General features: G+C 42.0%; 1 protein-coding gene across 1 annotated transcript in view; it reads left to right on the top strand.

Annotated features, from left to right (window-relative positions):
- LOC145412203 (dnaJ homolog subfamily C member 17) overlaps nucleotides 1-13,871 on the top strand; it is a 312,151-nt gene that overhangs the window by 248,108 nt on the left and 50,172 nt on the right. Inside the window, exon 6 of the mRNA XM_080282128.1 lies at nucleotides 5,315-5,398. Within this exon, the coding sequence (XP_080138254.1) occupies nucleotides 5,315-5,398 (84 nt within the window). The remainder of the gene's footprint in view (nucleotides 1-5,314; nucleotides 5,399-13,871) is intronic.

Here is a 13,871-nt window from a genome sequence, read left to right as displayed (position 1 = left end):
TTCACTTTCTGCACCCATTTATCATCTCCCATCCTCTCCACATGCCCAAACCATCTCAATCTACCTCTCCTCATCACAACACCGATACACTCCAGTCCCATCCTACCCCTCAACTCTTCCATCATAAACCTAGCCGCCCCAGACCTCACCCTCTGGGACGCATTGCACATCCACCTAATCATTGTCATTTCTGTATGTTTGAGCTTGCATATATCCTCTTCCTGTACTGCCCAAGTCTCACTACCATACAGCATTACACTCCAAACACATACATATATACACAGGTATAGATAGATAGATGGATAAATGTGTATATATATATATATATATATATACAGTATATATACAGTATTCTGTATATATATATATAAAGTTGCAGGCATTAGCAGAATGGGTGGTGTGGGTAACAGAAAAATATATATAAAGTTGCAGGCATTAGCAGAATGGATGGTGTGGGTAACAGAAAAATTTACTAATAATATGAAATGGAAAAAACAATAGAACTGAGATTGAAATGGTATGGACTACATATACATAGGGTAGCAAAAAGAAATTGGAAGTGGCATCGGAGGCGCACCATATATGATTTGGAGGAAAAGAGTGAAGCAGTGTGTTAGTGAGATAAAGAGGAGGGAAAGATGAATATTTGATAGAGTGAGAGAGGTATGTGAGAGCAATGAAGCCAGGAGATGGATATGTCGTGGCCATTCTTTGCTTGGGGGGGTTCCCAGGAGAGAGTATGGCATCAGATAATTATGATGGTGATAATGGTGATCAACCATTGTCATTTCCATTCCCCATAGAAAATATATGATTAACACTCACCATTTGGATGATGAGTGGTTTTGGAAAGAGTGGAAAGGATAATATGTCAAACTTGTAATTGATTATATAGTAGTCATAGCCGAACTGTAGGTAATAGTGAGTACATATGTGAGGAGCTAACCTCAGTTCACATGTAGTCGATGATGGGAGAAGATAAAAGATGAGTCTGGGGTTGATTGTAGTTTTTATTCTCTTCAAAAGGGAAAGCTCAAGATTAACACGGAGTGTATTACACAAGAGCGTTTTGTGCTACCTAACTTCTCGCAGCCTCTCTCGCTAGACCCTCCTTCTCGCTGTCTCTCTTCCAGCCTCCTAACTCCTTCTGTCTTCTCCTCCTTTTTCTTTCCGTATATAAGAACTTCCATCACGTGGGGTACAGTGTCGTCGAATGTTCTAGAAGCCTGTTGATGTGTGTGTGTGTGTGTGTGTGTGTGTGTGTGTGTGTGTGTGTGTGTGTGTGTGTGTTCTTACGTAATTGTATCTTTACAGGAATGAGTCAAGCTCTCCGTGTCTTAAACCAATTTTATTGTCTATCTATCTATCTATCTATAGCCCGACGCCCTAATCCCGCAAAGGGTGGCCGCAGACAAAACTCCTCCAAGTCGCTCTGTCACCCACCATTTGACTACCCTCCCCCCTCCCTCATATACCTCTCAACTCCATCCCTCCACCTCATCCTCGGTCTACACACCCTCTTAGTCAGTCTTTCATTCTCCATTCTCTTCACATGTCCAAACCACCTCAGTGTATTTCTCCTAATCTTCTCAACCACATCCACATCCACCCCACAGCGTTCCTTCACTTCTTCATTCGTCAACTTGTCCCTCCACGTCACTCCACATGCTCCTCTCAAGTAACTCATTTCCACTGCTCTCACTCTTGACTTGTTCCCCTCTTGCAAGGTCCATGCCATGCTTCCATACGTCAGGGTAGGGATCACAATACTATCATGCAGTGACTTCTTAACTTCCATACTCACCTCCCTATTTCTCATCACTGCTTTCAGTGTACCAACAACCTTCCTTCCCTGCTGTACCCTTTCACGCACTTCATCCCCCAAAGTTCCATCCTTACTCATCACACTACCCAAGTACTTGAATGCACTCACATTCTCCATATCCTCACCATCCAACCTCACTGCACACTCTGTGACCTCATTCCTCTCAAACACCATAACTTTACATTTGTTTACATTAACTTTCAGATTCCTCCTCCTACACACTGTCCCAAATTCATTCACCAAACCTTGCAACTCCCATTCATCTTCACTCAACAGTACTATATCATCAGCAAACAGCAACACCGGAAGCTGCCAAATCTCACCCTCATTCATTAGAGCCACCCCCACATCCACTGCCCTACCCTGCACCTCCTTTACAACCCCATCCATGTATATTTTAAACAGCCATGGAGACATCACACAACCCTGTTTCAGTCCGACATTGAGATCAAAGAACTCACTCAGCTCACCATCCACTCGCACCGTAACCCTAGCTCCCTCGTACATACTCTTCACATCACTCAACAATTTCCCCTCCACTCCATATATTCTTAATACCTTCCACATACCTTGCCTATCTACTCTGTCATAAGCTTTCTCCAAGTCCATGAAGGCAGCATACACTTTCCTTCCCTTCTCTAGATACTTCTCCACTAAACATCTTAGAACAAATATCTGATCTACACACCCTTTTCCCTTCCTAAATCCCCCTTGTTCTTCTCAAACTAGCTCCTCTGTCATATGCCTAACCCTATCAATGAGTATTCTACCATATATTTTACCAGTCACACTAAGTAGGCAAATACCCCTATGGTCACCACATACTTCTCTCTCTCCTTTTCCTTTGTATAAAGGAACAATTATACCTGATTTCCAGTCCTCTGGAACCCTTCCTTCTTCCCAAGCCAATCTACACAACTTCCATATCCACTCCACAACAATCTCACCCCCATACCTCAGCATTTCGCCACACACTCCATCAATTCCTGGGGCCTTTCCCAACTTAATATTCTTCATCGCTTCCATTACTTCCGCCCTACTGATCTCTTCCTCCCTCCTCTCATCTCTTCTTCTCCCAGCCATTCCCCAACCACTTATACTCGCACTGCTCTCGCTCTCCACATTCAACAAATCCTCAAAGTGCTCCTTCCATCTCCTCAGTTTCTCTCTCTTCTCCACCAACAATCTATTATTCCTATCTTTCACTCCCCTACTATTTCCCCTTTCACACTGCCTTACTTTCTTTACCTCCTTCCAAAACAATTTCTTACTCTCCCTCCATTTCACACTCAGATTCCTCCCAAACTCCTCATCCACTTTCTTTTTACTCTCCTTCACCAGTCTCTTAACCTCCCTTCTCCTGCCCACATATACCTCTCTCTTCTCTCTCTCATCTTCTCCCCTACCTCTACTCGCTAACCATTCACTATATGCCTTCTTCTTTTGTTCCACAGCTCGTTTCACCTCATCATTCCACCATGCTGTCCCTTGCACACCCTTGCATCTCCTCCTCACTCCACAAACCGCCTCACACGCTGCGCCTATCTCTTCCGTGAATATCTTACATACGTCTTCCACCCCTTCCATCTGCTCTAGCTCATACCTTCCCAGTCTTTCTTCCACTTTGCTCTTGTACTCTGTCATTTTCTCACTATCTTGCAATTTCTCCACTCTTCTCACAGGAGTTGCTTCCTCCTGTCTTCCCCTACGTCTCCTCAACCACTTTCTTTGCAGCTCTACCTTGGCCATCACTAAGTGATGGTCTGAGACTCCATTTCCCCACCCTCTCCACACTCTTGCATCCAACACTTGTCTTCTCATTCGCTCATCCACACACACGTAGTCTATCATTGCCTTTTATTCAACAAGTTCACCATCCATCCTCCTCATTACTCTCCATGTATACCGGTGGATCATCTTATGCCGAAAGTAGGTGTTGGCTATTGCCAACCCCTTACAAGCCCAGATGTCCACCAAAGCACTTCCATTCCTATCTACGTGAGCTGGCACACCCCACTGACCAATCACTCCATCCACTCGTACATTCCCAACTTTGCCATTCATGTCTCCAATCAACAGCACTCTCTCGCTCCTCTCAGACTTGTCCATACACGCTTCTACACTCGCCCAAAACTCATCTTTCACTCTTGCCACTCGATCCTCTGTCGGGGCATACACACATACAATCGCCCACGCTTGTATACCTACTTTCATCCTCACCCATACAATCCTTGCACCCACTGTTCCATACTCTCTGATATTCTCCTTCCACTTCTTGCTTATCATCAGACATACTCCCTCTCTCGCCCTCTCATTTTCATTGTCTCCCGCACATATACCTAAACCATATTCCCATTATCTCACCCTTTCACCTTACCATTTAGTTTCAGTCAATCCACATATATCCACTTTTGCATCCTCAAGCACCTGGACAATCTCTCTCTCTTTCACTTCATCATTCACTCCTCTCACATTCCACGTTCCCACCCTAAGAATGTCCTTCGTCCGTTCCTTAGTCGTCAACGTATGGTCCGTCCGGGTCCGAGGCGCTTTGTTCGCTTTTTTAGTTAGTTCTTTTTACGGTGTGGGGCACTAACCCACCACCAACCCTTTTAGTCGCCTCGTACGACAAGCAGGGATACTGGGGGAGTATTCTTGAAACCCCCCTACCCCCAGGGTAGTGCATTCCACTGATCAAGTGCCCTGTTTGGGAAACTAAATTTCCTTACGTCTTTATCGTCTCTCTTTTTAAAAATGCAGTTTTTTTGTAGTGTCCTTTTGCTGATGCATCCCCAAAGGTTATGTAATCATTTATGTCTGTTTTCTCCTTTCCTGATATGCATTTATATAGCATAATCATGTCTTCTCTTTTCTTACTCTCCTTTAGTGTAGGTAGATTAAGTTTTTCTAGTCTTTCTTTGTAGCTTAGATCCCTTAAGCTTGGTACCCATCTTGTAGTGGCCCTTTGAACTTTTTCAATCATTTCTCTGTGGTTTTTGAGACGAGGACTCCAGACTACTGACCCATACTCCGGGGTTGAATGATGTTATTATCTTTCTTAGTGTGTGTGTGTGTGTGTGTGTGTGTGTGTGTGTGTGTGTGTGTGTGTGTGTGATAACATCAGACATCACAAGGCGCTGTACATTGCATATAGTGCTGTGTGTGACATACCTGCTGAGAGAGAGTGTGAATGTCACTTCCTCTGGCCCTTAAGTTTGACTTTGACTTAACCTCTAGACTACATATGTATGTTACTAGCTATTATGTGTTAAGATATTTTAGAGTCCTGACAAATATTCCCAAGTTAATAGATGTAAGCTGAAAAAGATGATTGAGACACTCTTGTATGTACAGTATAAGCTTTAATCTTTAAAATGCACAGAGCATTAGAATTCCTGATACGGTAGGGTGTGTACAGCACCTGACACTGATAAACAAATACTGCTTCTCATCTTTTATTTTTATTTTTTATTTTTTACTTTTTTCCAGTGGGGTGATATTACAGCTCTGGTGGTGAAGCAGAGGACTAAGAAAGGGACAGCCTTGATTGAGTACAAGACAAGACAAGCAGCAGTAAGTGTTTTCCTTTTTACTGATTCTGATTATCAGTCAACGTTACTCTTGTAGATAAAGTTGGATTCTCACCTACACAAATCACAGGACTGGGTTGTTGTACGTGATGGTGACCATCATGCACTCACTTGATGTAATGCTGCCATCTTCCTAAATTTTGAGTAACAAGCCTAATGGCTTCCTGTAACTCAGAAAACCATTGACAATACTGGGTGGTAACCATATAAGCAAGTGATGGGGTGGTGTGGAGCCTACTATGGTGTCCTTGTTAACTGGCTGAAGAGATGCAAATGCAACATCTATTCAGGAACCAAATCTCCACACAATTTCCTGTACTTTGCTGTGGTGAGGTATTGTCCATTTGCAAGGGAGCATTGGTTCACTGCACAGGTCACCCTGCAGTGGTGATTGCTTTCCTGCAGTTGATGGGTTTGCTGCTTGATCACACAGACTGGGATTGATCTACTCTGCAAGACTGAAAGAAAATATGGCTTAACTGATTTAAGTTACCAAGACTCAGTAACTTATGGTAAAAATTCAGCTGGGCTTGAAGCTCATAGGCCAGGACCTTTTCTTATTTTTCATCTCATCAACCTCAGTCTGCATCCTTCAGATGTTGCCTCACATATACACTCAAACCTCGATTTAAGGGACTAATTGGGGAATCAACTTAGCCTGTACTTGAAAATGTCCATTCCTTTACCCCATATAAAGACAGTCTTATTATGAAATTCAATGATTGTTTCACTTATCTTATTTATATGATTATGAATCTTATTTTACAGGTACTGTATAATGAAGTATATTAATGTGTATAACCTAGACATTATGTATCATTTTTGAATGCATCTTGTCCGTTTGTCAGGTAGAATATGGAGTCCCTTAAATCTGAAATCTTTTGAATGGAGGTTCCTTAAATTGAGATTTGAGTGTACTGTTGATGTATGGATACATAAAGCATATTTTACTTGATGGGACCAACATGACGAGAAGTATGTAAACATGACAGTACGGTAATTGATACTGAGGTAGAACTCAAGGATTTGGGTGATTGAAAGTTCTTTACTCTTGTGAGAGGTCTCAGAATCACTGCCTTTTGTCTAGAAAGTAGCATAACATACCAGAATGATACCAGTGTAATCTTGATTTACAGTCTTGTTCAAGGAACAGTCTCTTACAAAATGATCTTCCCAGCCAGAGAGTTCATGGAACCATTACAGTTGGGGAGGATGCTGGGTTTGTTTGACTTGACTGCTGAGATGTTGAAGGCTTGTGGAGATATAGAAATGGAGTTAGTTACGGATTTCTTAGATTCTGTTATATATGAGTGTCTTGTTCCAGATGACTGATTGAAGAGTAATTATACATGTGTACAAGAGGAAGGGGGATTCTCTGGATGGAGGAAATTATATAAGAATAAAGCTTTTGAACCAGATAATGAAGATAATTGGAAAAGCCCTGGAAGGTACGATAAGGGAAAGAGTGAATACTGATATGGTGCAGTTTAGCTTTATACCAGGCAAAGGAAACACTGATGTACAGGTAAGCCCTTAATTCACGCGAGGGTTAGGTTCCCAGACCCTTCGCGTATGTGGTAAATACGCGTATATGTTCTGCCCTTGTGTGCACATAATTACGCATGTCTATACGTATATTACATCTGAATAATACTGTTTATGCACTACATACACCTTATGAATTAGCATAAAGTATTAAAAACAACAAAAATGTAAGAAATTTAAAACTGAAACCTGACAAGCACAGGCGTAGGTGGAGACATTTCAGCAGTCTGGTGCACTAGCCCTCACTGCCTTCCGTTTGCTACATTCTGCCTTCTTTATTGTATGAACAGTTGACTCATTCACCCCAAACATGCGGTTCCAAGACAGTTCACAGGCGTAGGTGGAGACACTTTAGCACAGTCTGGTGCACTAACCCTCACTGTCTCCCGTATGCTACATTCTCCTTCTTTATTGTATGAACAGTTGACTCACCCCAAACATACGGTTCTGAGACAATTCACCATCAAGTCAATTCACGGTCAAAACATGGACAATTCCCTGTCATTCTATTAATATACTTATTATTGATTAATTAATACTTTAATAACTAATTTTCAGAGGGATTTTATAACTCATATAAGTAAAAAACTAGTGTACTGTACTTGCTAAATAAACTGGCATGTAAATAAATGACGGGGAATCGTCCTGATGGAGAATTGTCGCCGACATTCCACCCTGAAGTTTGTCCAACACTTTGTCAGTGACACCACTTTACCAGCCCGCTTTGGTGTGTTACCACATGCATCACTAGCACTACGCTTAGGCCCCATGTTGGCAGACAAGGCAAGCAATCACTGGAAGGCAGAAAATTAAGCCACAAATAACGATTCTCGATCTTGAGTCACGCATGATTCGACCGTCGGATTCAAACTGACTGTGTGGTGCGTGGTTGACCGACCTCCCAGGCTCCCACTCACACATACATATATGTGTGCACACGGGCAGCAGGTAGGCATTTTTTATATTTTATTTATTTCTCTTGTATATTGAAATTACATATTTGAATACTATAATTTTGTTTTAATTATTGTATGAAAAATTCGTGGATAACCGAAATCGCGTGGAAAAAGTTTGCGTGAATTAAGGGATAACCTGTATATTCATTGTCATAGTTCAGAAAAAAATATGTAGGAAAGAAAAAAGTTGTACAGCACATCCCTGTAGTACAGGAAATCCTAGTACGCGAAACCCCTTGTGTGCGAGGACCTGTTTTTAATATTTTCCTAACTAGAGTACACGAGTCACACCCACACGACGCGAGGCGGCAGGGAAAAATTGCCCAAAACTGGTGTTTTCCGGTGTGAACCCAGTGAGCAGGCAACGGAAGTGATGGAGAGTGATTTGCCAATGCCTAGAATTAGTCGAATCCTGTGTGTCCTGAATAGGGTCAAGGAGGAACTTGAGAGCATGGAACTGTGCCAGCAATAAATGGAAGAGGTTCTGAGTTCACTAGACAGAACCTTCCGCTACTACACAGAGAAGCACCATCAAGAAATTAACAGTAGGAAACAAACCCTCATCACCCGTCACATTCAGCGGCCACCACAAATTCAGGAACCCGAGGAAGCAGTGCCTTCTTCTGCAGAGCCAGTTCCTGGGAAGGAACTAGAGGATGAGATGATGTCAGTGGTGTCATCAAAAGACTTTGAAGGATTCATGGAGGAAGTGAGTGAGGTGGCTTGTGAAAATGTTGATGAGGAGGTTAATGAAGCGGGCGGTGCAGGGGGTGCACATTAAGTGCCTCACCCTGCCTCGGAACCCCTTCTTATGTCCATCAAGCCTGTTGTCTTCTTTAATCAAGGTGAGCAGCCATATTCTTGTTATTTCAGTTTTATCTGAAGTACTGTACTGTATATGTCATATTTTCCCTCAAATGGGTCAAAAAGGTCATTGATAGAGGGGGGTGCTGCCCATATGTTAATTTTCTCATTAGTTTATGTATTCCTAGTATGCAAGCACATCTGCCGCCCATGTAGGCACTTACTAGGGGGATGTTCTGTACTTTGTTTTTGTTGATTTGGAAAAAGCATGTGATGTAGTGCCCAGGGAGGTGAAGTGGGTAATGAGAAAGCTTAGACTTGAGGAGTGGTTGGTTAGAGTGGTTAGGAAAATGTACAAGTGTTCTTGCACCCAGGTTATAATTAACGGAGGTTTGAGTGATGAGTTTTCTGTGAATTTAGGTAGGAGATGGATGGCTACCATCAACCCTGGGAGGTACTGCCTTGAGAGTGAAGAGTGGCTACAAGTTTGGTAATGAGCCACACAATTCCTATTCTTAGGCTGGAACATTCATTCGTACGTACAGTCACTTGATAATCTTTTTTCTGAGTCCAAGTCCAAGCTGAGACTCTCACATTGTTCAAAGTCTTATTACATATAACCAAATTTCTTTTTTTCCCAAAAGTTTCCAGCATCTGTTTTAGATTCATTAGGTGGTTTGGCTCCTTGTTTTACTTCCAGTCCATAGAAAACATTAGATGTACCATGGCCAACAGGAAGCCTAGTGTTGTTTTTATGTTACATTACATTATATTTGCATAAATGTTGGTGTGCATCGGGAGTCAGTTTTAAGCCCCTTATTGTTTATCATGGTGCTTGAAACTTTCTCACTTGACATCAGAACTAGACTCCAGTGGGAGGTGTTTTATGCCAATGGCCTGGTGTTGATTGTCGAGAATGAGAGAGGGGCAGAGGATGGATTTAGGAAGTGGAGAGTTGAAATGGGTTATAAGGTTTTGAGAGTAAATGCAGTCAAAACAAAAATGATGATAATTTAAGCAAGTGGTTATACTGTCAGAGCAGAGGAAATGTGGCCATGTGCAGTTTTTCACAAGGGTGTGGGAAGGAACTCCATTTTATCCAGTGTTTGTCATAGGTGGGTGCCAAAGAGATGTGGTAGTATTAGTGGTAGGTTGCAAAATAATGCTGATTTTATGTGTAGTGTGTAGGGGAGAGCATGCAGAAGCAGAAAGGCAGGAAAGGATTAAACTTGCTGGAGAGTTATTTGAGTGTGGGAAGGAATTTTGTTAGGTCGGGGACAAGATCTGTGCAGGAGCTGAGACTGGCGCTAAGCTCAGTGGCATGGGTAAAGAGTGTTTGAAAGAACTTCAGAGAGTTGGTACTCCTTACATTGAGAGGGTGCTCTCTCTCTCTCTCTCTCTCTCTCTCTCTCTCTCTCTCTCTCTCTCTCTCTCTCTCTCTCTCTCTGTGTTTACCTAGTTTTGATATACAGAAAATAAGCTACGCTCATGGAGTCCCGTCTCTGTTTCTAAATGTCAGATTTTGCTTTGAACTCATTTAAGTTTTTAGACTGGACGATATCTTTGGCCAGGCTATTCCACAGGTCTGTGCTATATTTCTTGATATCCCTCAAGCAGCATGGCTTTTTCACTTTCATTCTGTGTCCTCTTGCTACTCTCCTATCCCATAAAAACAGATCTTTTCTGTCAGTTTTATCTACTCCCATCATGGCCCTGAACACTGCAATCATGTTGCCCCTCTCTTCCTTTTTTCTAAAGAAGGCAGATCCAGCTTTTCCAGCCTCTCTCTGTACACAGATCTGCCAAGCTAGGGACCATCGTGGTTGCTGTTCTTTGTATTCTCTCAATCTTGTTTATATCTTTTTTTTTGTGTGGGGACCAAACTACTGCTGCATATTCCAACCTGGGGTGGAACATGGCCACTATCAATTTTTTCGTCATCTCCTCATCCATGTAATGAAATGCTTCTCTTATGTTAGTCGAGAGTTTATACATCTCTCTAACTGCCTTGTTAATGTGTTTTTCAGGTGACAGACTATCCTGGACCAGCACTTCCAAATCTTTCTCTTCTCTTGCTTTTGTGATTGGTTCATTACCCATCAAATAATTCAGTGATGGCCTCTTGGTACTTTTACCCTTTTCCAATAATTTACATTTTTTTGCTTTGAATTTCATTTCCCACATCCGGCTCCAATCATGAATCCTATCTAGGTCCTCCTGCAGCATTTTACAGTCTTCCTCAACTTCTACTTTCCTCAAGATCTTTGTATCATCAGTAAACAGACTTGCATAACATTCATTCCTTCTACCATATTGTTTACGTAAATCAGGAACATTACTGGTGCTAACACCGAGCCCTGTGGGATTCCACGTGTTACTTCCCTCCATCCAAACATCCTCTCCTTTATTACTATCCTCATTTGTCTGTCTCTCAAAAAGTCTCTCATCCATTCCAGGAGGTTTCCCTTCATTCCTCGTGTGTGCACCAATTTCCACATTAGTCGCTTGTGGGGTACCTTGTCAAAGGATTTTTCCAAATCTAAATACACACAGTCCACCCAGCCGTCTCTCTCATGTAGCACGTCAGTCGCTCGAGTAAAAGCTCAACAAGTTGGAAACACATGACCTTCCACTTCTGAATCCAAACTGACTTTCAGCCATAATGTTCATCTCCTCCAGATATTTTACCTGTCTATCTTTCAGGATTCTTTCGCACTATTTTGTGACCATGCTGGTACCACATTGGCCCTCTTCCATTCCCAAGGCACTTTCCCTTCTTCCAGAGAACACACAATTAAACCGTGAATCACATCCTCCAGTTGTTCTCTGCATTCCTTCAGTACCCAGTTAGAGATTTTGTTCAGTCTTGGGGCTTTCCTTACATCTTGAGTTTCCAGTACGTTATACACTTCCTGCACTTCCACTTTTATATCTTTTATCACTACATTTCTAGTCACTCCCTCCCCCTGCACAAAATCCCATTCTATAGTGAAAACTGGTTGGAAATATGTGTTAATTATTTTAGCTTGCATTACCGCATCTTTATAGACTCCTCCTTCTACTTTCAGTTTGGTGATTCCTTCTTTTTGTTTCAGTTTGCCATTAACAAATCTGTAAAACAGTTTGGGTTCTTCCTTACATTTGACAATTATACCTTTTTCAAAGTTCCTTTCTTCCTCTCTATGTATTCTTGTATATTCATTTCTAGTTTTCTATATTCTTCCTTTGTTCTGTATTGCCTCTCTTCCTCCAGTTGTTCCATGCAATGTTCCTCTTTTTTTTTTTTTTTGCTATTATACACCGTCTGGTAAACCAGTCCTTTTTTCCCCCTTACTCTTGGGATGTATTTTTCCACTCCTGAATTATATTGGTCTAGAAAGATACCCCACTTCCTCTGTATCTCTCTTGTTTCTCTAAATTTTCTCCAGTCCGCATTTTCGAAAAATTTCCTCAATCCTGACAAATGAAGAAGTGAAGGAATGTTGTGGGGTGGATGTGGATGTGGTTGAGAAGATTAGGAGAAATACACTGAGGTGGTTTGGACACGTGGAGAGAATGGAGAATGAAAGACTGACTAAGAGGGTGTATGTAGGTGAGGTGGAGGGAGGGAGAGGGAGGGGTAGACCGAGGATGAGGTGGAGGGATGGAGTTGAGAAGTATATGGGGGAGGGTAGTCAAATGGTGGGTGACAGAGCGACTTGGAGGCGTTTTGTCTGCGGCCACCCTTTGCAGGATTAGGGTGTCGGGCTATAGATAGATAGATAGACTGTAAAGCTTGCTTTCCGAAAGTTGTATCTTCCCTGCCCATAAAGCTCGTCTCTTGGCACCATGTTCCCTATTATCATTTGGAACACCATGACCACATGATCACTTTTTCCTATAGGACACAGATATTTCAAAGATTCAGTTACGTCATGTTCTTTGGTTAGCAGTAAATCTAGTCAAGCTGGTGTGTCATCACCTCTGAATCTTGTCTCTTCTTTGACCCACTCAGTCATTACAGTATTCAGTGCAATATTTAACAGTATAGTGCCCCACGAATCTTCACTGCCTCCTGAGTCCCATTCCTCCCAGTTCACCTCTTTACAATTAATATCACCCATCCTTTATCATTCATTTTCTGTGTCTGTCCTCCTCTCTTCCTATTTCTCCCATCTTTCCTGTCACTTCTTATTGCTTTTCTTTCCTTCACAGGTGGCTTTACATTGAGTGACAAGCCAAATGGTTTCCTGTAAGCCAAGAAACCATTTACAACACGGGGTGGTTACCATATAACCAACCCATACTTGCTCCTTATGTGTCAACAAGTGGGTTGGTGGAGGGTTAGTGCCCCTCCCTGTAAAATAGGTAACTCAAAGTCAAGTGGCCACCCCTTATGGGATTATGGTGTCTGGCAGTAGATAGATAGAATTATGTTGTTGCTTTCTCAGTCACTTTCCGTAGATATCTAACCATGTCTGACAACATCTTCTGGTATTCATCATCATTCCTTGCCCTTATCTTAGGGGGAACATATACTACTGCGATGTCTCTCTTGCCATTCTCTCCAGTTTTAATTTCATATTTACCACTTCAGCCCTACCTTCTCCCATTTCCACAGTATCCACATTTATGTTGTTCTTCACTGCTATCATCACTCCTCCTCCAGTTTTTTCTTTTCTGTCTCTTCTCCACAGTTTGTATTTACCATCTCCCATGTGAATATCAGTATCCTCTCTTAACTTGGTCTCTACAGGCACATAACATCTGGTTCATGTACCCTCAAGAAATCGTTGATTTCTAACCTTTCCGATATTAAACCGTCAACATTAGTATATACCACTTTCAAACTTTTTTCATTGTTTTTTATTCCCTCTTCTCTCCCTCTCTCCATCGGTAACACATCCTCAGTTTCTGATCCAGAACTCTTCAGTAAAACACTGTCTTCTCTTCCTCCGTTCTCTGTTCGTTTTTTGCCTTTGCTTCCTTTACTAACTCCTTTATTTTAGCTCTTTCTTCCTCATTTGCATGTCTCCTTATCCAGACATTCTTGAAGCCCTCTTTGTCTGATAATTTCCATGTTCTGTTGACGATTTCATTTAGCATTACCTGAGACTTAAACTTTACTTTAAATGGCCTCGCCCCTCCTTCCTCGTATTTCCCTAACCTAAA

The sequence above is a fragment of the Coenobita brevimanus genome, chromosome 92 (assembly GCF_032717465.1).
Source record: "Coenobita brevimanus isolate Jiangsu-jjx chromosome 92, ASM3271746v2, whole genome shotgun sequence".
NCBI classification, from domain to species: Eukaryota; Metazoa; Arthropoda; class Malacostraca; order Decapoda; family Coenobitidae; genus Coenobita; species Coenobita brevimanus.
This window is presented reverse-complemented; position numbering and strand designations above follow the sequence as displayed.